At 53.5% G+C, this 23,008-nt stretch overlaps 3 protein-coding genes across 14 annotated transcripts; all 3 read left to right on the forward strand.

Annotated features, from left to right (window-relative positions):
* The first annotated feature begins 358 nt into the window (after positions 1-358).
* Positions 359-6,488, forward strand: LOC139998924 (C-type lectin domain family 2 member D-like). Of its 3 annotated transcripts, XM_072025027.1 has the most exons (7): positions 359-757; positions 1,344-1,517; positions 3,573-3,760; positions 4,776-4,880; positions 5,029-5,186; positions 5,288-5,397; positions 5,484-6,488. In XM_072025027.1, exons 3-7 carry the CDS (start codon positions 3,700-3,702, stop codon positions 5,587-5,589), a joined length of 540 nt encoding a protein of 179 aa, XP_071881128.1. In that variant the 5' UTR covers positions 359-757; positions 1,344-1,517; positions 3,573-3,699; the 3' UTR covers positions 5,590-6,488. The 3 variants fall into 3 exon arrangements, with proteins under 3 accessions (XP_071881128.1, XP_071881130.1, XP_071881129.1); XM_072025029.1 differs by lacking the exons at positions 359-757; positions 1,344-1,517 and adding an exon at positions 1,531-2,437; XM_072025028.1 differs by lacking the exons at positions 359-757; positions 1,344-1,517 and adding an exon at positions 2,497-2,656.
* A 2,357-nt stretch (positions 6,489-8,845) lies between these two features.
* Positions 8,846-15,923, forward strand: LOC139998918 (C-type lectin domain family 2 member D-like). 9 transcript variants are annotated; one of them, XM_072024978.1, is made up of 8 exons: positions 8,846-9,109; positions 9,696-9,869; positions 11,582-11,755; positions 13,489-13,701; positions 14,236-14,388; positions 14,485-14,642; positions 14,732-14,841; positions 14,928-15,923. In XM_072024978.1, the coding sequence occupies exons 4-8, from the start codon at positions 13,602-13,604 to the stop codon at positions 15,031-15,033; spliced, it is 627 nt and encodes a 208-aa protein (XP_071881079.1). In that variant the 5' UTR covers positions 8,846-9,109; positions 9,696-9,869; positions 11,582-11,755; positions 13,489-13,601; the 3' UTR covers positions 15,034-15,923. The 9 variants fall into 9 exon arrangements, with proteins under 9 accessions (XP_071881079.1, XP_071881086.1, XP_071881080.1 ...); XM_072024979.1 differs by lacking the exon at positions 8,846-9,109 and adding an exon at positions 9,445-9,487; XM_072024985.1 differs by lacking the exon at positions 11,582-11,755.
* Positions 15,924-18,268: 2,345 nt separating this feature from the next.
* LOC119718653 (C-type lectin domain family 2 member D) lies at positions 18,269-22,976 on the forward strand. 2 transcript variants are annotated; one of them, XM_072025025.1, is made up of 6 exons: positions 18,269-18,548; positions 19,499-19,686; positions 21,312-21,419; positions 21,565-21,722; positions 21,824-21,933; positions 22,020-22,976. In XM_072025025.1, exons 2-6 carry the CDS (start codon positions 19,626-19,628, stop codon positions 22,123-22,125), a joined length of 543 nt encoding a protein of 180 aa, XP_071881126.1. In that variant the 5' UTR covers positions 18,269-18,548; positions 19,499-19,625; the 3' UTR covers positions 22,126-22,976. The 2 variants fall into 2 exon arrangements, with proteins under 2 accessions (XP_071881126.1, XP_071881125.1); XM_072025024.1 differs by lacking the exon at positions 18,269-18,548 and adding an exon at positions 18,600-18,780.
* The last annotated feature ends 32 nt before the right edge of the window (positions 22,977-23,008 follow it).

Here is a 23,008-nt window from a genome sequence, read left to right on the forward strand (position 1 = left end):
TTCTGGAGCCTTTTCAGGTTTTCTGCCTGCCACTACACAGTTCCCTTGGTTCTGCAAAACGTTTTTGTCATCTCAAACTCTTCTGCACTACGTTTTTGCTTCGTCTTTATTAGTGCATAGCATTAAGGTAGATAGTAGAGGCAAGGTTTGATTAGGAAACATAGCAACATAGCGTGTAATGTAACTGACAACAGATACTCCATTTCCGTTTTAGCTCTTCAAACCCTTTTCTAAGGGCATTTGCACTTTTTTAGCAGAGGTGGAGGAGGTGTACTGGGGGGGTAATACGTTTGGGTTGGGATTTAATGGAAAAAAAATGGGGAAAAAAAAAAAAAGTCCCAAAAATGCCTTTCACAAAATGGCGGCCGGGACCTCCCCTCAGAGCCTCCACAGAGGTGGCGGGTTTCGTTCCGGCCGCTGATTGGCTCGTGCCTCCGTTGTCCCGCCCTTGCCGGCTGCTGATTGGCTCCCGCCTCTCCCGCTTGCGAGGTTCTCCTTCCTCCCCTGGTTGCTGTCGTTGTGTTACGAGACAGGGAAAAATTCGCTTTTTTTGGCCATTTTTTTGCCTTTTTTTGTCCTTTTTTCTACCTTCTTACGCGCGTTCTCGCAGCGCTGCACGCGGGGGAGCGCTTGGAGCTGCTGTCACCGCTCCCTTCCTCTGCTCTGCGCCGCGATGGAGGCAGCGGGACCAGCGGGACCTCCGCGGGGCCGGGATGGCGGCAGGGGCCGGGGTCGTGGCAGGGCCCGGCGGCACACGGTGAGTTCGGGTTCGGGGGGAGCTTTGCTGGGGGGGTCCACGTTTTGTGCGGCCCTTTGAAGGGCTCTTGTAAGGAGCGGGGCTGGGAGGAGCCCCCGCTTAGCCCCGCTGCCCCTGCGTTTGTTCGGAAGTTTTTTCCCCGTATGTAAGTGGATGCCGGGCTGCGTCTGTGGCTGCGCCCTACAAGCTGGGGGGCAGCGTTTTGGAGTTAGGGCTGCGATTATGGTTGGTCGTTGGGATTAGGGCTGGGGTTGGGAGTGGGTTTGGGGCGGCGGGGTGGTGGCGCGGCCGCCGGGCGGTGGAGCCGGTTCCTGGTGCGGCCGCGGGGCGGTGGCGTCGGACTCCGGCGCGGCCGCGGGGCGGCGGCCCCCCTTTGGGGTGGCTGAAATTGGGATTAATGATGAGATTGGGATCGAGATTGATACCGGGATCGGGGTGCTGGAGGCGGCCAAGCCCTCCCCTGTTTCCCAGGCTGCTGCCGGTTTTCTCCCAGCTTCATTCCGTTACCTTCTCACCGCAGCGTCACCTCCCTACATGTTTCTGTTGTCACTTTTCTGTCTTTTCTGACTTTCTCCCTTCCTTCCAGGTATTTCGTCCTCTGCAACACCCCTTGTTGCCTGCCCCTGGCTGCTGCATTCCCAGCCACAAGCTGCCCTCAGAGGACATTTGGAGATTTTGGCCTGGGGAGGCTCCTGAGATATGGCTGTGGCGCTGTCTGTGGAGGAGAAGAGGAATGAGGACAAGGATTCTGTGAGGGAGAGTAAGTGCTCTGAGGCAGGTGTGCCCGTTGTGCTGCCCTTGCTGGCTGCTGATTGCCACCCACCTGCGAGGTTCTTCCTCCTACCGTGGCTGCTGTCGTTATGGAGAGGGACAAGGAAAAATTGGCTTTTTTTTTGTCATTTTTGGCTTTTTTCTACTGTCCTACACGCGTTCTTGCAGCACTGCAGGCGGGTGAGCGCTTGGAGCTGCTTTCAGCGCTCCCTTCCTCTAATCTGCGCCGTGACGGGTCTGTAGCTGATGGGACTGCCTCACCTCATTTTATTTTTATTTATTTTTATGCATGTTTATTTTTTCCTCAGGGTTTGGGATGATTTCTACTGCCCGTAATTCACGGGTCTGCCTCTCCTCATTTTATTAACTATTTTATTTTTTCCACCACTTGTGGCTCGTGAGTCTCCCTCACCTCATTGTAGTAGGAGTAGTATTTCTTGAGGAATTGGGGTGATTTCCACTGCCTGTAGTTCGTGGATCTGCTAGATCTTATTTTATTTTTTAATATTATTTTTACTTCTATTTTGATATGTATTTTACTTTTTACGTCATTTTATTTTTTCTTGTGGATTTGGGGTGATCTCCCCTCACAGCTGCCTCAGAGGTGGCGGGTTTCGTTCCGGCCGCTGATTGGCTGGCTGCCTCCGTTATCCCGCCCTTGCCGGCTGCTGATTGGCTCCCGCTGCGAGGTTCTCCTTCCTCCCCTGGTTGCTGTCGTTGTGTTGCGAGACAAGGAAAAATTGGCTTTTTTTGGCCACTTTTTTCCTTTTTTTGGCCTTTTTTCTACCTTCTTACGCGCGTTTTCGCAGTGCTGCACACGGGTGAGCTGCTTTCAGCGCTCCCTTCCTCTGCTCTGCGCCGCGATTAAGGCAGTGGGGCCGGGGTCGCGGCAGGGGCCGGGGGCACACGGTGAGTTCGGGTTCAGGGGGAGCGTTGCTGGGGGGGGGGTCCACATTTTGTGTGGCCCTTTGAAGGGCTCTTGCAAGGGACGTGACGTATTGGGGGGAGGGCCCCGCTCACTCTGCTCACCCCGCCCACTTGCGCATGGAAGCTGAAGCCGGGAGCTGTGTCTGTGGCTGCGGCCTACAACCTGGGGGGCAGCGTTTTGGGATTGGGGCTGCGATTGAGGTTGGCATTGGGATTAGAGATGGGGTCGGGAGTGGGTTTGGGGTGGAATTAGGGCTGCGGTTGGGGTTTGGGCCGGGGCTGGGGTTGGGGCCGTGAATGGGCTCGGGCTGGGGGCTGCTCTGTCCGGACTTGTCCGCAGCACGGCCGGGGGGAAGCCGGGAGCTGCGTCTGCGCCCTACAACCTGGGGGGCAGCGTTTTGGGATTGGCGTTGCAATTAAGGTTGGTCATTGGGATTAGGGGGTCATTGGGTCGGGAATGGGTTTGGGTTGGGATTAGGGCTGGGGCCGTGGCTGGGGTTTGGGCCGTGAATGGACTCGGGGTGGGGGCTCTGCCGGCCGGCCTCGGCCCTGGTGCGGCTGGGGGGGTTGCCGGGACCGGGCCCCGGTGCGGCCGGGGAGATGCCGGGCCTGCGGCTGGGGAGGAACCGGGAGCTGCGTCTGTGGCTGCGCCCTACAAGCTGAGGGGCAGCGTTTTGGGCTTACGGCTGTGATAAAGGTTGGTCATTGGGATTAGGGCTGGGGTCGGGAACGGGTTTGGGATGGAATTAGGGCTGCAGTTGGGGTTTGGGCCGGGGCTGGGATTTGGGCCGTGAATGGGCTCGGGGTGGGGGCTGCGCCGGCTGCCCTCGGGCCCCGGCGCGGGGCGGCGGCCGCGGGGCGGCGGCGGCGGCCGCGGGGCGGCGGCGGCCGCGGGACGGCCCCTTTGGGGTAGCTGAAATTGGGATTAACGATGAGATTGGGATCGAGATTGATACCGGGATCGGGGTGCTGGAGGCGGCCAAGCCCTCCCCAGCTTCCCAGGCTGCTTCCAGCTTTCTCCCAGCTTCCTTCCGTTACTTTCTCACCATGGCGTCACCTTCCCACATCTTTCTGTTGTCGTTTTTCTGTCTCTTCTGACTTTCTCCCTTCCTTCCAGGTCCTTCCCCCTCTGCAGCACCCCTTGTTGCCTGCCCCTGGCTGCTGCATTCCCAGCCACAAGCTGCCCTCAGAGGACCCGTGGAAATTTTGGCCCTTGGAGGCCGCTGAGGGGAGGCTCCTGAGATATGGCTGTGGCGTTGTCTGTGGAGGAGAAGCACAATGAGGACAACGATTCTGTGAGGGAGAGTAAGTGTTACGAGGCAGGGGACTCTGATGTTGTCCAGTTTTCCGTGCTCGTTTTCCTGCCCTTGCCGGCTGCTGACTGCTTCCTGCCTTTGTGGTTCTTTCTCCTACCGTGGTTGCTGTCTTTGTGGAGCGGTACAGTGAAAAATTTGCTTTTTTTTTTTTTTGTCTTTTTTCTACCTCCCTATGCGCGTTCTCACAGCACTGCAGGCAGGTGAGCGCTTGGAGCTGTGCCCACCACTCCCTTCCTTTGCTGTGCGCTGCAGTGGGTCTGTAGCTCATGGGTCTGCCTCACCTCATTTTAATTTAATTTAATTTTATTTATTTTATTTATTTATTTTATATTTTCATTTATTATTCTTTTCATCAGGATTTGGGGTGATTTCCACCACCTGCCTCAGGCTCCGATGTCACTGTTGCGGGTTAAATCTGGGAGGTTTTGGGTCTCGTGGTGGTTTGAGCCGGAACCCCCAGTCTCAGCTGAAAGTTGCTGGTTTTAGGGTTACTAAAAGCGCGTTAAATAGTTTTACTGAGCTGGTGTTGAGCTGAAATCTTTGTTTTTTCCCCCAAACCCATGCTGACTTTCCACCCTAATTAAACTCCCAAATTTCAGCAGAATCCTCTTGAATACTTCTTTTACACTTCCTTTGCCACCCAGCAGCTCTCGCAAGAGAGACTGAGGAGCATCAGGGCGTGTAAGCAGGAGGTCGGGTGGTGGAGTAGCTCCCTGGTGTCCCAGAGGGAAGGGAGCCGTGGGAACAAAGAAAAGCTTCAAGGCCTTGGGACGGTTGGTGAAAGAGGCTTTTTGTCGGAGTGACTGTGTGGCTTTTTGTTGGAGTGGCCTAGATGATCTTCCAAGGTTCCTTCCATTCCCTGACGTTCCGTGGAGGTCCAACCGTCCCCCTACCACCAGCGGCACCCCCAGGGTGTGGGGAGGGCCTGGCCTCTCTCAGCCCTGCTGCCAGGGGTCTGCACGGTGCCGGGACCCCTCACTTCCCCCCCCTTCTTTTCGTTGCAGGTCTTCTTACCAAGTGCAAGGCTAGAAGAGTTGCGGCCTGGAAGCTATACGTGTTCGGCATCATCAGTCTAATAGAGTTCCTGGTTTTGATTTCCATTATCATCTGTGAGTGTTCCCAAGTGGTTTCGGGGCTCTGCCCTGCGGCCCCAGCTGCAGGCAGGGGGAAAAAAAAAAAGGGGGCTCGGTGCCTGTATCCAACCCTGCTGCTGCCCCTTCTTTGCTCCTGCAAACCCCTGGATTTCTTTGTCCTTAGGGCTCTCTCAACGTGCGTATTCCTGCCCCCATTCGTGGATCGGGTTCGAGGGGAAATGTTTCTACTTCTCCGACGGGGAAAAGAACCAGACCTTGAGCCGGGCTGACTGCCACGTGCACGGCGCCAACCTGGCCGTGATCCAGTCCAGGGAGGAGCTGGTGAGGCTGGGGCTTTTCTCCTTTTTTATTTTGGGTGGGGGGCAGAGCTCTGGGGGTGTTGGTGAGCCCCCTTTTCAACCCTGCTCCCCCTCTGCTCCCAGGAGTTCATGATGCGCTATAAAGGTTCTCACGACCACTGGATCGGGCTGAGCCGCCAGAACCCGAGGCAGCGCTGGGAATGGGACGATGGCACCGAATTTGACAGCTCATTGTGAGTCCGCCCTGCCCTGCACGTGGGTTTTTGGGGTGAGGGGGCAGAAAGCATGCAGGATGCTCACCCCACTGCCTCCCCTGCAGGTTTCCCATCGGAGGAGGCGAGGATTTTGCTTTCTTGAACAACCAAAGAGTCACCAGCGCGCGCAGCAGCGGCGAGCGGCACTGGATCTGCACCAGGCAGCCCTGAGGCCGGCAGACAGGGCGCCTCCAGGTCTCGTGCAGAGAATACCGCACACCTTGGTGCCCTGTCAGATATTTTGGGGAACTGACAAGACCAGGGTTCATTCCTCAGGCCTGCAGGTGGTGTTTTGTCACAGCTGCTGCTCCTGGAGCTTTTTCAGGTTTTCTGTCTGCTACTACGCAGTTCCCTTGCTTCTGCAAAACGTTTTTGTCATCTCAAACTCTTGTGCACTACATTTTTGCTTCGTCTTTATCAGTGCATAGCATTAAGGTAGGAGACACAAGGTTGTATTAGGAAAAGTAGTAATGTAGCGTGTCGTGTTAACTGGCAAGAGATACTCCATTTCCTTTTTAACTCTTCAAACCCTTTTCTAAGGGCACTTGCACTTTTTTAGCAGAGGAGGAGGAGCATTTTAAAATACAGTGTTTTGTCAAAGAGATATCAGTATTGTGCCTAGGCAGAAACTGTCACAGGATGGGAATATCTCAGACCGCGTCCTGGAAATGGTTTGGACTGGAAGAAGGCTTCAAGATGGTCCTGTTCCAACCTCACTGCCCTGGGCTGAAGTCCCTGAGCTGCTGCAGGGGGTGGAAATCAGCTGTAACCCATCACCCCTGCTGGTGCTATCCTGAGAAATGTGAACAGCAGGTGTGTGGCTGTGGCAGGGAACAACTTCCCACATTTGCCATTCCTCCTGTACTTGAAGAAACTCTTCACGGGCTCCCAGGCTGGATGGCAGTAGCAGTTCAGTCAGGTCTCCGTTAATGTGAACTGGTGCCCGTGGAGAGAAATGGTGCCTTTCTCTTGCTTTTCTGCTCCTCTGTATCTTTGTATTATATCAACACTATTTTTCTACGTACTGTTTTAATATATGTGCAATTTTTTAATAAATTTTTTTTACTGTCTGGCTCTTTTATTGTTTCCTCTTGTGTTACCCTGAGATCCAGCACGAGGTGAGTTTTACCCCACTGCTTTCTGCTCCTCCATGAAAACTCTCTCATTATAAGACCAGAGCTCCATCCTGTGCCACATCTCCTGAAAATATTAAGGATTTCCTAAGAAAGCCCAGGAAACTTCACTGCAGGTCCCCCAAATCTTGCTTTTAGGACAGCACCTTTGAGAAACAGCAGATCATCTTTGCCAAAAAATAAGAAATTCTCTGCTTTTGGATCCTGGAAGAGCTCAGCAATTCTAAATGATGCTTCAGGGTGGGGTGCGGAAGGGTTTTGTGTAGGAAGCCCTCGTTCTTTGCTGACCTAAGCCAGACTTTGTGACATTTAGGTGTGTGAATTCTGGAGAAAAGACTAACAGCAGGAACTGGCATCTTGGTGAAGTGGTTTCTGCTATATTTCAGGTTGGTGAATTGAATTTGTTAACCAAAAGTGCATTTTTATTGCGTGGAAGTGCCCTGCCTGGGACTGATGGAGGAAAACCGATAAGTCTTAAATTTATGTGCTTAGTTAAAGGCAATGCGCCAAGCCCACCGCTGCAAAATTCTCCCAGTTTGGGTTGCAAGAGCAAGTTAAAGCTAAATTATCTGCGTTTGAGGAAAAAAGACTTAATAACAGCAGTTGGAGCGTGCGCGTAGCAGGAGAGGCAATCAGGCCGTAGGTCTCAGTGAGCAAAATAAGGAAAGAGAGAACAGAAAACCCCAGATTAAGGCTGGCTCTGTCTTTGAGAAGCAATTACGTCGGTACTCGTTACCGAACACGTCGCTCACCGGTTCTGCCAGCCCCTCATCTTGTGAAACTCTTGCAAACAGCTCAAAGGGCATCAAAAGCCCTCAAAATGCAGGATCGAGTCAAGCCATACAAGGCTAAAAGGTCGCGTTATTCACGAGGTGTTTTTACGAGGAGGCTCTTCCACGGATTTGCTTCTACATCTCCAGTCCTGGAGGTGGCACTGGTGGACTTGATTTGGAGCTGGCTGCTTGCTGGGAGGAGCGAGCTCCTGAAGCTCCCGGAGTGCGTTTCTCGTGCTGTTGTTTTCCAAAGGGAACCAAAAATAAGAGCGCTGCTACAAACCCTACGATCCTCACCGTCACACCTTCACCAACCGTCTCCGAGCTGAGGTGCTCCTCAAAAAAACGTCTTCCCAGGATGGAGTTAGCCGTGCAAATGTCCCGTGTTTCACCTGCATACCCTAAAAGCAAAAAGATCCCCAAAGCAAAATGATTCCCAAAGCAAAAGATTCCAGGAAATCCTTGGAAGTCCATCCTTGCACCGTTTCCATATGCTCACAAGGAACTGGAAGGCTTTTCCCAGCCGAGCAAGCTTGAAAACTGCTGATTTAACTTGCCAAAAATTGGGAAAAACTCGAATCCCATGCCATTTGACCTTTTTTTTTCCCCCCATACAAGCTGCATCTTGATGTCTCCTTAGGGTGAATCCTCTGCACGCTCAGGCATGGTTTGATTGGCAGCTTTGTGACCTCTGGTGCTCTAATATTTCATTTTATCGTGAAATGAGTCGTGAATGAGTCATTGCCATGTATGACCCTGCTGCCCTGAGAAATTATCAGCTGTTGGGTTGCACTTCAAGTAGTAACTTCAGTTCCTATCCTGCAGTTTTCAGCTGAATTCCCCTCCTGAGTTTCCTTCAAAGTTTCTGAGCTTTTGTCTCGTCTGGATCTGCACCAGGCAGCCCTGAGGCCGGCAGACAGGGCACCTCCAGGTCTCGTGCAGAAAATACCTCACACCTTGGTGCCCTGGCGGATATTTTGGGGAACTGACAAGACCAGGGTTCATTCCTCAGGCCTGCAGGAGGCATTTTGTCATAGCTGCTGCTTCTGGAGCCTTTTCAGGTTTTCTGCCTGCCACTACGCAGTTCCCTTGGTTCTGCAAAACGTTTTTGTCATCTCAAACTCTTCTGCACTACATTTTTGCTTCGTCTTTATCAGTGCATAGCATTAAGGTAGATAGTAGAGGCAAGGTTTGATTAGGAAACATAGCAACATAGGGTGTAATGTAACTGACAACAGATACTCCATTTCCTTTTTAGCTCTTCAAACCCTTTTCTAAGGGCACTTGCACTTTTTTAGCAGAGGAGGAGGAGGTGTACTGGGGGGGTAATACGTTTGGGTTGGGATTTAATGGAAAAAAAATGGGGAAAAAAAAAAAAAGTCCCTAAAATGCCTTTCACAAAATGGCGGCCGAGACCTCCCCTCACAGCTGCCTCAGAGGAGGCGGGTTTTGTTCCGGCCGCTGATTGGCTGGCTGCCTCCGTTGTCCCGCCCTTGCCGGCTGCTGATTGGCTGCCGGCTGATTAGTTGTACGTGGCAGCGACATTTTCTATTGTGCCCTGGTTGCTGTGGTTGTGTTGCGGGACGGGGAAAATTTCGCTGTTTTTGGCCATTTTTTGCCTTTTTTTTTAGCCTTTTTTCTACCTTCTTACACGCGTTCTCGCCGCGCCGCACGTGGGTGAGCTGCTTTCAGCGCTCCCTTCCTCTGCTCTGCGGCGTGATGGAGGCAGCGGGACCAGCGGGACCTCCGCGGGGCCGGGGTCGCGGCAGGGTCCGGTGGCACACGGTGAGTTCGGGTTCGGGGGGAGCTTTGCTGGGGGGGTCCACGTTTTGTGCGGCCCTTTGATGGGCTCTTGTAAGGAGCGGGGCTGGGAGGAGCCCCCGCTTAGCCCCGCTGCCCCTGCGTTTGTTCGGAAGTTTTTTCCCCGTATGTAAGTGGATGCCGGGCTGCGTCTGTGGCTGTGCCCTACAAGCTGGCGGGCAGCGTTTTGGAGTTAGGGCTGCGATTATGGTTGGTCGTTGGGATTAGGGCTGGGGTTGGGAGTGGGTTTGGGGCGGCGGGGTGGTGGCGCGGCCGCCGGGCGGTGGAGCCGGTTCCTGGTGCGGCCGCGGGGCGGTGGCGCCGGACTCCGGCGCGGCCGCGGGGTGGCGGGGCCCCTTTGGGGTAGCTGAAATTGGGATTATTGATGAGATTGGGATCGAGATTGATACCGGGATCGGGGTGCTGGAGGCGGCCAAGCCCTCCCCTGTTTCCCAGGCTGCTGCCGGTTTTCTCCCAGCTTCTTACCGTTACCTTCTCACCGCGGCGTCATCTCCCTACATGTTTCTGTCGTCACTTTTCTGCCTTTTCTAACTTTCTCCCTTCTTTCCAGGTATTTCCTCCTCTGCAGCACCCCTTGTTGCCTGCCCCTGGCTCCTGCATTCCCAGCCACAAGCTGCCCTCAGAGGACATTTGGAGATTTTGGCCTGGGGAGGCTCCTGAGATATCGTTGTGGCGCTGCCTGTGGAGGAGAAGAGGAATGAGGACAACGATTCTGTGAGGGATTGTAAGTGCTCTGAGGCAGGTGTGCCCGTTGTGCTGCCCTTGCTGGCTGCTGATTGCCACCCACCTGCGAGGTTCTTTCTTCTACCATGGTTGCTGTCGTTATGGAGAGGGACAAGGAAAAATTGGCTTTTTTTTGTCATTTTTGGCTTTTTTCTACTGTCCTACACGCGTTCTTGCAGCACTGCAGGCGGGTGAGCGCTTGGAGCTGCTTTCAGCGCTCCCTTCCTCTAATCTGCGCCGTGACGGGTCTGTAGCTGACGGGACTGCCTCACCTCATTTTATTTTTATTTATTTTTATGCATGTTTATTTTTTCTTCAGGGTTTGGGATGATTTCCACTGCCCGTAGGCACATGTCTGCCTCTCCTCATTTCATTAACTATTTTATTTTTTCCACCACTTGTGGCTCGTGAGTCTCCCTCACCTCATTGTAGTAGTAGTAGTATTTCTTGAGGAATTGGGGTGATTTCCACTGCCTGTAGCTCGTGGATCTGCTAGTTCTTATTTTATTTTTTAATATTATTTTTACTTTTATTTTTTTACTTCTATTTTTATGTGTATTTTACTTTTTACGTCATTTTATTTTTTCTTGTGGATTTGGGGTGATCTCCCCTCACAGCTGCCTCAGAGGTGGCGGGTTTCGTTCCGGCCGCTGATTGGCTCGTGCCTCCGTTGTCCTGCTCTTGCTGGCTGCTGATTGGCTCCTGCTGCGAGGTTCTCCCTCCTCCCCGGTTGCTGTCGTTGTGTTGCGAGACAAGGAAAAATTGGCTTTTTTTGGCCACTTTTTTCCTTTTTTTGGCCTTTTTTCTACCTTCTTACGCGCGTTTTCGCAGTGCTGCACACGGGTGAGCTGCTTTCAGCGCTCCCTTCCTCTGCTCTGCGCCGCGATTAAGGCAGTGGGGCCGGGGTCGCGGCAGGGGCCGGGGGCACACGGTGAGTTCGGGTTCAGGGGGAGCGTTGCTGTGGGGGGTCCACATTTTGTGTGGCCCTTTGAAGGGCTCTTGCAAGGGACGTGACGTATTGGGGGGAGGGCCCCGCTCACCCCGCCCACTTGCGCATGGTCTGTATTGGAAGCTGAAGCCGCGCGGTGTCTGTGGCTGCGGCCTACAACCTGGTGGGCAGCGTTTTGGGATTGGGGCTGCGATTAAGGTTGGCATTGGGATTAGGGCTGGGGCCGGGGCTGGGGTTTGGGCCGTGAATGGGCTCGGGGTGGGGGCTGCTCCGTCCAGCCTCGTCCCCGGCACGGCCAGGGGGTTGCCGGGCCCGCGGCCTGGTGGGAGCCGGGAGCTGCGTCTGTGGCTGCGACCTACAACCTGGTGGGCAGCGTTTTGGGATTGTGGCTGCGATTAAGGTTAGTCATTGGGATTAGGGCTGGGGTCGAGAATGGGTTTGGGATGGAATTAGGGCTGCGGTTGGGGTTTGGGCCGGGGGCCGGGGTGCGCAGGCGCGGCGGTGGGCAGGGCACGGGCGCGGCAGCGGCCGGCGGGCGGTGCCGGGCCCCTTTGGGGTAGCTGAAATTGGGATTATTGATGAGATTGGGATCGAGATTGATACCGGGATCGGGGTGTTGGAGGCGGCCAAGCCCTCCCCTGTTTCCCAGGCTGCTGCCGGTTTTCTCCTAGCTTCTTACTGTTACGTTCTCACCGCGGCGTCATTTCCCCACATGTTTTTATTGTCATTTTTCTGTCTCTTCTGACTTTCTCCATTCCTTCCAGGTCCTTCCTCCTCTGCAGCACCCCTTGTTGCCTGCCCCTGGCTGCTGCATTCCCAGCCACAAGCTGCCCTCAGAGGACATTTGGAGATTTTGGCCTGGGGAGGCTCCTGAGATATTGTTGTGGCGCTGCCTGTGGAGGAGAAGAGGACTGAGGACAAGGATTCTGTGAGGGAGAGTAAGTGCTCTGAGGCAGGCGTGCCTGTTGTTGTCCAATTATCCGTGCTCATTTTCCTGCCCTTGCCGGCTGCTGATTGCCACCCGACTTTGAGGTTCTTCCTCCTACCGTGGTTGCTGTCGTTATGGAGAGGGACAAGGAAAAATTGGCTTTTTTTGTCATTTTTGGCTTTTTTCTACTGCCCTACACGCGTTCTCGCAGCACTGCAGGCGGGTGAGCGCTTGGAGCTGCTTTCAGCGTTCCCTTCCTCTAATCTGCGCCGTGACAGGTCTGTAGCTGATGGGACTCCCTCACCTCATTTTATTTTTATTTATTTTTATGCATGTTTATTTTTTCTTCAGGGTTTGGGATGATTTCCACTGCCCGTAGGCACATGTCTGCCTCTCCTGATTTCATTAACTATTTTATTTTTTCCACCACTTGTGGCTCGTGAGTCTCCCTCACCTCATTGTAGTAGTAGTAGTATTTCTTGAGGATTTGGGGGGATTTCCACTGCCTGTAGCTCGTGGGTCTGCTAGATCTTATTTTATTTCTTATTATTATTTTTACTTTTATTTTTTTACTTCTATTTTTATATGTATTTTACTTTTTACGTCATTTTATTTTTTCTTGTGGATTTGGGGTGATCTCCCCTCACAGCTGCCTCAGAGGTGGCGGGTTTCGTTCCGGCCGCTGATTGGCTCGTGCCTCCGTTGTCCTGCTCTTGCTGGCTGCTGATTGGCTCCTGCTGCGAGGTTCTCCCTCCTCCCCGGTTGCTGTCGTTGTGTTGCGAGACAAGGAAAAATTGGCTTTTTTTGGCCACTTTTTTCCTTTTTTTGGCCTTTTTTCTACCTTCTTACGCGCGTTTTCGCAGTGCTGCACACGGGTGAGCTGCTTTCAGCGCTCCCTTCCTCTGCTCTGCGCCGCGATTAAGGCAGTGGGGCCGGGGTCGCGGCAGGGGCCGGGGGCACACGGTGAGTTCGGGTTCAGGGGGAGCGTTGCTGTGGGGGGTCCACATTTTGTGTGGCCCTTTGAAGGGCTCTTGCAAGGGACGTGACGTATTGGGGGGAGGGCCATGCTCGCTCCGCTCACCCCGCCCACTTGCGCATGGAAGCTGAAGCCGGGAGCTGTGTCTGTGGCTGCGGCCTACAACCTGGTGGGCAGCGTTTTGGGATTGGGGCTGCGATTAAGGTTGGCATTGGGATTAGGGCTGGGGCCGGGGCTGGGGTTTGGGCCGTGAATGGGCTCGGGGTGGGGGCTGCTCCGTCCAGCCTCGTCCCCGGCACGGCCGGGGGGTTGCCGGGCCCGCGGCCCGGGGGGGAGCCGGGAGCTGCGTCTGTGGCTGCGCCCTACAACCTGGTGGGCAGCGTTTTGGGCTTACGGCTGTGATAAAGGTTGGTCATTGGGATTAGGGCTGGGGTCGGGAACGGGTTTGGGATAGAATTAGGGCTGCGGTTGGGGTTTGGGCCGTGAATGGGCTCGGGGTGGGGCCGGAGGCCCGGTGCGCGACGGCGACGGCCGGGGGGCGGTGCCGGGCCCCTTTGGGGTAGCTGAAATTGGGATTATTGATGAGATTGGGATCGAGATTGATACCGGGATCGGGGTGCTGGAGGCGGCCAAGCCCTCCCTTGTTTCCCAGGCTGCTTCCAGCTTTCTCCCAGCTTCTTACTGTTACCTTCTCACCGCAGCGTCACCTTCCCACATGTTTCTGTTGTCATTTTTCTGTCTTTTCTGACTTTCTCCCTTCCTTCCAGGTCCTTCCTCCTCTGCAGCACCCCTTGTTGCCTGCCCCTGGCTGCTGCTTTCCCAGCCACAAGCTGCCCTCAGAGGACCTGTGGAGATTTTGGCCTGGGGAGGCTCCTGAGATATGGCTGCGGCGCTGCCTGTGGAGGAGCACAACAATGAGGATAACGATTCTGTGACGGAGAGTACCCGCTCTGAGGCAGGCGTGAAGCAGTGGGTTTTGGGTAAGGATCCTTCCCTGTTTGGAGGGCGACAGATCTGTGGGGAGTCAGAGAGCCACCGAGGCTGGAAAAGGCCTCCGAGGTGGAGGTCAGTAGTCGAGGTTGGGGCCTTGGAGCTGCTGCAGCTGCAGCACCCGGTCACAAGTTAAAGGAGGATTTTGGCACTTCCTTTGCCACCCAGCAGCTCTCGCAAGAGAGACTGAGGAGCATCAGGGCGTGTAAGCAGGAGGTCGGGTGGTGGAGTAGCTCCTTCGTGTCCCAGAGGGAAGGGAGCCGTGGGAACGAAGAAAAGCTTCAAGGCCTTGGGATGGTTGGTAAAAGAGGCTTTTTGGGCGGAGTGTGTGGCTTTTTGTTGGAGTGGCCTAGAGGATCTTCCAAGGTTCCTTCCATTCCCTGACATTCCGTGGAGGTCCAAACGTCCCCCTACCACCAGCGGCACCCCCAGGGTGTGGGGAGGGCCTGGCCTCTCTCAGCCCTGCTGCCAGGGGTCTGCACGGCACTGGGACCCCTCACTTCCCCCCCTTCTTCTTGTTGCAGGTCTTCTTACCAAGTGCAAGGCTAGAAGAGTTGCGGCCTGGAAGCTATACGTGTTCGTCGCCATCAGTCTAATAGAGTTCCTGGTTTTGATTTCCATTATCAGTGTGCGCTCCCAGGTGGTTTCGGGGCTCATCCCTGCAGCCCCAGCTGCAGGTAGGGGGGAAAAAAAAAGGGGGCTCGGTGCCTGTATCCAACCCTGCTGCTGCCCCTTCTTTGCTCCTGCAAACCTCTGGATTTCTTTGTCCTTAGGGCTCTCTCAACGTGCGTGTTCCTGCCCCCCTTCGTGGATCGGGTTCAAGGGGAAATGTTTCTACTTCTCCGACGGGGAAAAGAACCAAACCTTGAGCCGGGCTGACTGCCACGCGCGCAACGCCAGCCTGGCCGTGATCCAGTCCAGGGAGGAGCTGGTGAGCCTTTTTATTGTTTTGGGTGGGGGGCAGAGCTCTGGGGGTGTTGGTGAGCCCCCTTTTCAACCCCGCTCCCCCTCTGCTCCCAGGACTTCATGATGCGCTATAAAGGTTCTCACGACCACTGGATCGGGCTGAGCCGCCAGAACCCGAGGCAGCGCTGGGAATGGGACGATGGCACCGAATTTAACAGCTCATTGTGAGTCCGCCGTGCCCTACACATGGGTTTTTGGGGTGAGGGGGCAGGAAGCATGCAGGATGCTCACCCCACTGCCTCCCCTGCAGGTTTCCCATCGGAGGAGGCGAGGATTTTGCTTTCTTGAACAACCAAAGAGTCACCAGCGCGCGCAGCAGCGGCGAGCGGCACTGGATCTGCACCAGGCAGCCCTGAGGCCGGCAGACAGGGCGCCTCCAGGTCTCGTGCAGAGAATACCGCACACCTTGGTGCCCTGTCAGATATTTTGGGGAACTGACAAGACCAGGGTTCATTCCTCAGGCCTGCAGGTGGTGTTTTGTCATAGCTGCTGCTCCTGGAGCTTTTTCAGGTTTTCTGTCTGCTACTATGCAGTTCCCTTGCTTCTGCAAAACGTTTTTGTCATCTCAAACTCTTGTGCACTACATTTTTGCTTCGTCTTTATCAGTGCATAGCATTAGGGTGGCAGACGCAAGGTTGTATTAGGAAAAGTAGCAACGTAGCATGTCGTGTAACTGACAACATATACTCCATTTCCTTTTTAACTCTTCAAACCCTTTTCTAAGGGCACTTGCACTTTTTTAGCAGAGGAGGAGGAGCATTTTAAATTACAGTGTTTTTCCAAAGAGGTATCAGTATTGTGCCCAGGCAGAAACTATCACAGAATGGATGGGAATATCTCAAAAAATGGTTTGGGCTGGAAGAAGGCTTCAAGATGGTCCTGTTCCAACCTCACTGCCCTGGGCTGAAGTCCCTGAGCTGCTGCAGGGGGTGGAAATCAGCTGTAACCCATCACCCCTGCTGGTGCTATCCTGAGAAATGTGAACAGCAGGTGTGTGGCTGTGGCAGGGAACAACTTCCCACAGTTACAATTCCTCCTGTACTCGAAGAAACTCTTCACGGGCTCCCAGGCTGGATGGCAGTAGCAGTTGAGTCAGGTATCCGTTAATGTGAACTGGTGCCCGTGGAGAGAAATGGTGCCTTTCTCTTGCTTTTCTGCTCCTCTGTATCTTTGTATTATATCAACACTATTTTTCTATGTGCTGTTTTAATATATGTGCAATTTCTCAATAAAATATTTTTCCTAAGTCTGGTTCTTTTATTGTTTCGTCTTGCGTTACCCTGAGATCCAGCACGAGGTGAGTTTTACCCCACTGCTTTCTGCTCCTCCATGAAAACTCTCTCATTATAAGACCAGAGCTCCATCCTGTGCCACATCTCCTGAAAATACTAAGGATTTCCTAAGAAAGCCCAGGAAACTTCACTGCGGGTCACCCAAATCTTGCTTTTAGGACAGCACCTTCGAGAAACAGCAGATCATCTTTGCCAAAAAATAAGAAATTCTCTGCTTTTGGATCCTGGAAGAGCTCAGCAATTCTAAATGATGCTTCAGGGTGGGGTGCGGAAGGGTTTTGTGTAGGAAGCCCTCGTTCTTTGCTGACCTAAGCCAGACTTTGTGACATTTAGGTGTGTGAAGTCTGGAGAAAAGGCTAACAGCAGGAACTGGCATCTTGGTGAAGTGGTTTCTGCTATATTTCAGGTTGGTGAATTGAATTAGTTAACCAAAAGTGCATTTTTATTGCATGGAAGTGCCCTGCCTCTGCCTGATGGAGGAAAACCAACAATACTTGAATTTATGTGCATAGCTAAAGGCAATGCGGCAAGTCCACTGCTGCAAAATTCTCCCAGTTTGGGTTGCTAGAGCAAGTTAAAGCTAAAGTAACTGCGTTTGAGGAAAAAAGACTTAATGACAACAGTTGGAGCGTGCGCGTAGCAGGAGAGGCAAGCAGGCCGTAGGTCTCAGTGTGCAAAATAAGGAAAGAGAGAACAGAAAACCCCAGATTAAGGCTGGCTCTGTCTTTGAGAAGTAATTACAACGTCGGTACTCGTTACCGAACACGTCGCTCACCGGTTCTGCCAGCCCCTCATCTTGTGAAACTCTTGCAAAAAGCTCAAAGGGCATCAAAAGCCCTCAAAATGCAGGATCGAGTCAAGCCAGACAAGGCTGAAAGGTCGCGTTATTTACGAGGTGTTTAGAGGAGGCTCTTCCACGGGATTTGCTTCTACATCTCCGGTCCTGGAGGTGGCACTGGTGGACTTGATTTGGAGCTTGCTGGGAGGAGCCAGCTCTTGAAGCTCCCGGAGTCCGTTTCTCATGCTGTTGTTTTCCATACGGAACCAAAAATAAGAGCGCTGCTACAAACTCTACGATCCTCACCGTCACACCTTCGCCAACCGTCTCCGAGCTGAGGTGCTCCTCAAAAAAACATCTTCCCAGGATGGAGTTAGCCATGCAAATGTCCCGTGTTTCACCTGCAGGAGACCCTAAAAGCAAAAAGATCCCCAAAGCAAAAAGATTCCCAAAGCAAAAGATTCCAGGAAATCCTTGGAAGTCCATCCTTGCACCGTTTCCACATGCTCACAAGGAACTGGAAAGCTTTTCCCAGCCGAGCAAGCTTGAAAACTGCTGATTTAACTTGCCAAAAATTGGGAAAAACTCGAATCCCATGCCATTTGACCTTTTTTTTCCCCCCATAGAAGCTGCATCTTGATGTCTCCTTAGGGTGAATCCTGTGCACGCTCAGGCATGGTTTGATTGTCAGCTTTGTGACTTCTGTGGTGCTCTGATATTTCATTTTATTGTGAAATGAGTCGTGAATGAGTCATTGCCACATATGACCCTGCTGCCGTGAGAAATTATCAGCTGTTGGGTTGCAAGTTCAAGTAGTAACTTCAGTTCCTATCCTGCAGTTTTCAGCTGAATTCCCCTCCTGAGTTTCCTTCAAAGTTTCTGAGCTTTTGTCTTGTCTGGATCTGCACCAGGCAGCCCTGAGGCCGGCAGACAGGGCGCCTCCAGGTCTCTTGCAGAGAATACCTCACACCTTGGTGCCCTGGCTGATATTTTGGGGAACTGACAAGACCAGGGTTCATTCCTCAGGCCTGCAGGTGGTGTTCTGTCATAGCTGCTGCTTCTGGAGCCTTTTCAGGTTTTCTGCCTGCCACTATGCAGTTCCCTTGGTTCTGCAAAACGTTTTTGTCATCTCAAACTCTTCTGCACTACGTTTTTGCTTTTTCTTTATCAATGCCTAGCATTAAGGTAGATAGCAGAGGCAAGGTTGTATTAGGAAAAGTAGCAACGTAGCGTGTCGTGTAACTGACAACAGGTACTCCATTTCCTTTTTAGCTCTTCAAACCCTTTTCTAAGGGCATTTGCACTTTTATAGCAGAGGAGGAGGAGGTGTACTGGGGGGGTAATACGTTTGGGTTGGGATTTAATAGAAAAAAAATGGGGAAAAAAAAAAAAAAAAGTCCCTAAAATGCCTTTCACAAAATGGCGGCCGGGACCTCCCCTCACAGCTGCCTCAGAGGTGGCGGGTTTCGTTCCGGCCGCTGATTGGCTCGTGCCTCCGTTGTCCCGCCCTTGCCGGCTGCTGATTGGCTCCCGCCTCTCCCGCCTGCGAGGTTCTCCCTCCTCCCCTGGTTGCTGTCGTTATGGAGCGGGACAGGGAAAAACTCGCTTTTTTTGGCCATTTTTTTGGCTTTTTTTTGTCCTTTTTTCTACCTTCTTACGCGCGTTCTCGCAGCGCTGCACGCGGGGGAGCGCTTGGAGCTGCTGTCACCGCTCCCTTCCTCTGCTCTGCGCCGCGATGGAGGCAGCGGGACCAGCGGGACCTCCGCGGGGCCGGGGTCGCGGCAGGGGCCGGCGGCACACGGTGAGTTCGGGTTCGGGGGGAGCGTTGCCTGGGGGGGGGGGGTCCACATTTTGTGTAGCCCCCTGAAGGGCTCTTGCAAGGGGCGGGGCGGATTGGGGGGAGGGCCCCGCTTACCCCGCCCAAATCGCGTGTTTGTTTCTGCATATTCCAAAAGCTGAAGCCGGGAGCTGCGTCTGTGGCTGCGGCCTTACAACCTGGGGGGCAGCGTTTTGGGATTGGGGCTGCGATTGAGGTTGGCATTGGGATTAGAGCTGGGGTCGGGAGTGGGTTTGGGATGGAATTAGGGCCGGGGCTGGGGTTTGGGCCGGGGCTGGGGTTGGGGCCGGGGCTGGGGTTTGGGCCGTGAATGGGCTCGGGGTGGGGGCTCTGCCGGCCGGCCTCGGCCCTGGTGCGGCTGGGGGGGTTGCCGGGACCGGGCCCCGGTGCGGCCGGGGAGATGCCGGGCCCGTGGCCGGGGAGGAACCGGGAGCTGCGTCTGTGGCTGCGCCCTGCAAGCTGGGGGGCAGCGTTTTGGGTTTACGGCTGTGATAAAGGTTGGTCATTGGGATTAGGGCTGGGGTCGGGAACGGGTTTGGGATGGAATTAGGGCTGCGGTTGGGGTTTGGGCCGGGGCTGGGATTTGGGCCGTGAATGGGCTCGGGGTGGGGGCTGCGCCGGCTGCCCTCGGGCCCCGGCGCGGGGCGGCGGCCGCGGGGCGGCGGCGGCCGCGGGGCGGCGGCGGCCGCGGTACGGCCCCTTTGGGGTAGCTGAAATTGGGATTAACGATGAGATTGGGATCGAGATTGATACCGGGATCGGGGTGCTGGAGGCGGCCAAGCCCTCCCCAGCTTCCCAGGCTGCTTCCAGCTTTCTCCCAGCTTCCTACCGTTACTTTCTCACCATGGCGTCATTTCCCCACATGTTTTTATTGTCATTTTTCTGTCTCTTCTGACTTTCTCCCTTCCTTCCAGGTCCTTCCTCCTCTGCAGGACCCCTTGTTGCCTGCCCCTGGCTGCTACTTTCCCAGCCACAAGCTGCCCTCAGAGGACCAGTGGAAATTTTGGCCCTTGGAGGCCGCTGAGGGGAGGCTCCTGAGATATGGCTCTGGCGTTGTCTGTGGAGGAGAAGCACAATGAGGACAACGATTCTGTGAGGGAGAGTAAGTGTTACGAGGCAGGGGACTCTGATGTTGTCCAGTTTTCCGTGCTCGTTTTCCTGCCCTTGCCGAATGCTGACTGCTTCCTGCCTTTGTGGTTCTTTCTACTACCGTGGTTGCTGTCTTTGTGGAGCGGTACAGTGAAAAATTTACTTTTTTTTTTTTTTGTCTTTTTTCTACCGCCCTACACGCGTTCTCACAGCACTGCAGGCAGGTGAGCGCTTGGAGCTGTGCCCACCACTCCCTTCCTTTGCTCTGCGCTGCAGTGGGTCTGTAGCTCATGGGTCTGCCTCACCTCATTTTAATTTAATTTAATTTTATTTATTTTATTTATTTATTTTATATTTTCATTTATTATTCTTTTACTCAGGATTTGGGGTGATTTCCACCACCTGCCTCAGGCTCCGATGTCACTGTTGCGGGTTAAATCTGGGAGGTTTTGGGTCTCGTAGTGGTTTGAGCTGGAACCCCAAGTCTCAGCTGAAAGTTGCTGGTTTTAGGGTTACTAAAAGCATGTTAAATAGTTTAACGAGCTGAAATCTTTGTTTTTTCCCCCAAACCCATGCTGCCTTTCCACCCTAATTAAACTCCCAAATTTCAGCAGAATCCTCTTGAATACTTCTTTTACACTTCGTTTGCCACCCAGCAGCTCTCGCAAGAGAGACCTAGGAGCATCAGGGCATGTGAGCAGGAGGTCGGGTGGTGGAGTAGCTCCCTGGTGTCCCAGAGGGAAGGGAGCCGTGGGAACAAAGAAAAGCTTCAAGGCCTTGGGATGGTTGGTGAAAGATGTGGTTAATGAGACAGCGTCGAATTTCGGAATTTTTTGGAGTTTTGATTACAATGGCAGGCGTCCTGCAAGCAGGTGCTCAGAGTAAAAGTTTCTTGCGACCTTCTATTCTGTGTTACCTGACTCCTCATTTCTCCCCTTTTGACATATTGGCAGAGTACTACATGTTCAGAACCTCCTCGATGCTCTTCTGTACTCTTATCTGTACAATTTTACATGTATTTGACCTACCCTTAATTTCTCCTTTGTTTTGTTTTGTTGTTTTTTTTTTTTCTTTTAACCACTTCCTTTTTTGGCTAGAGGGCCCTTGTGATCTTCCTTCCTATTAATCTCGTACTGCTCATTCTGTTTCTCTTAGCTATCCTCCTCCTTTAGGGCCTGGGGGCCCTTCCCCTTCTTTGCTGAACGCGATACCCACTTCCGTAGCACACGATCACTTCTGAGGATGCGAGATGAGTGGCATTCTTGGCTTCAAAAAACACCTTCTATTGCAAAACTCAACGTTGTTCCTCGCAGCACTGCCCTGACAGGCCAGAAGGCTGCGCTGCCACCCAGCGAGAGAGACCTCAGCGGGCTGGGGAGAAACTTACTGAAATTTAAACGAGGGCACGTGTAGAGGGGCAAGAAGCCCCTTGATTTAGGTGCTCCTGCTCCATCAGGGCTTGGGCTAGATGATCTTCCAAGGTTCCTTCCATTCCCTGACATTCCGTGGAGGTCCAACCGTCCCCCTACCACCAGCGGCACCCCCAGGGTGTGGGGAGGTCCTGGCCTCTCTCAGCCCTGCTGCCAGGGGTCTGCACGGTGCCAGGACCCCTCACTTCCCCCCTTCTTTTCGTTGCAGGTCTTCTTACCAAGTGCAAGGCTAGAAGAGTTGCGGCCAGGAAGCTATACGTGTTCTTCGGCACCATCATTGTAATAGGGTTCCTGGTTTTGATCTCCGTTATCATCTGTGAGTGTTCCCAGGTGGTTTCGGGCTCTGCCCTGCAGCCCCAGCTGCAGGCAGGGGGAAAAAAAAAGGGGGCTCGGTGCCTGTATCCAACCCTGCTGCTGCCCCTTCTTTGCTCCTGCAAACCCCTGGATTTCTTTGTCCTTAGGGCTCTCTCAACGTGTGTATTCCTGCCCGCCTTCGTGGATCGGGTTCGAGGGGAAATGTTTCTACTTCTCCAACGGGGAAAAGAACCAAACCTTGAGCCGGGCTGACTGCCACGAGCGCGGCGCCAACCTGGCCGTGATCCAGTCCAGGGAGGAGCTGGTGAGGCTGGGGCTTTTCTCCTTTTTTATTATGGGTGGGGGGCAGAGCTCTGGGGGTGACGGTGAGCCCCCTTTTCAACCCTGCTCCCATTCTGCTCCCAGGACTTCATGATGCGCTATAAAGGTTCTCACGACCACTGGATCGGGCTGAGCCGCCAGAACCCGAGGCAGCGCTGGGAATGGGACGATGGCACCGAATTTAACAGCTCATTGTGAGTCCGCCCTGCCCTGCATGTGGGTTTTTGGGGCGAGGGGGCAGGAAGCATGCAGGATGCTCACCCCACTGCCTCCCCTGCAGGTTTCCCATCGGAGGAGGCGAGGATTTTGCTTTCTTGAACAACCAAAGAGTCACCAGCGCGCGCAGCAGCGGCGAGCGGCACTGGATCTGCACCAGGCAGCCCTGAGGCCGGCAGACAGGGCGCCTCCAGGTCTCTTGCAGAAAACACCTTGGTGCCCTGTCAGATATTTTGGGGAACTGACAAGACCAGGGTTCATTGCTCAAGCCTGCAGGAGGCATTTTGTCATAGCTGCTGCTTCTGGAGCTTTTTCAGGTTTTCTGTCGGCCCGTACGCAGTTCCCTTGCTCCTGCAAAACGTTCTTGTATCTCAAACTCTTCTGCACTACATTTTTGCTCTGTCTTTATCAGTGCATAGCATTAAGGTAGATGGTAGAGGCAAGGTTATAGTAGGAAAACTCCATTTTTAGCTCTTCAAACCCTTTTCTAAAGGCACTTGCACTTTTTTAGCAGAGGAGGAGGAGCATCTTAAATTACAGTGTTTTGTCAAAGAGATATCAGTATTGTGCCCAGGCAGAAACTGTCACAGAATGGGAATATCTCTGACCGCGTCCTGGAAATGGTTTGGACTGGAAGAAGGCTTCAAGATGGTCCTGTTCCAACCTCACTGCCCTGGGCTGAAGTCCCTGAGCTGCTCCGGGGGGGGAAATCAGCTGTAACCCATCACCCCTGCTGGTGCTATCCTGAGAAATGTGAACAGCAGGTGTGTGGCTGTGCCAAGGAACAACTTCCCACAGTTACAATTCCTCCTGTACTTGAAGAAACTCTTCACGGGCTCCCAGGCTGGATGGCAGTAGCAGTTGAGTCAGGTCTCCGTTAATGTGAACTGGTGCCCGTGGAGAGAAACGGTGCCTTTCTCTTGCTTTTCTGCTCCTCTGTATCTTTGTATTATATCAACACTATTTTTCTACGTACTGTTTTAATATATGTGCAATTTTTTAATAAATTTTTTTTACTGTCTGGCTCTTTTATTGTTTCCTCTTGTGTTACCC

The sequence above is a fragment of the Anas platyrhynchos genome, chromosome 17 (assembly GCF_047663525.1).
Source record: "Anas platyrhynchos isolate ZD024472 breed Pekin duck chromosome 17, IASCAAS_PekinDuck_T2T, whole genome shotgun sequence".
Lineage (NCBI taxonomy): Eukaryota > Metazoa > Chordata > Aves > Anseriformes > Anatidae > Anas > Anas platyrhynchos.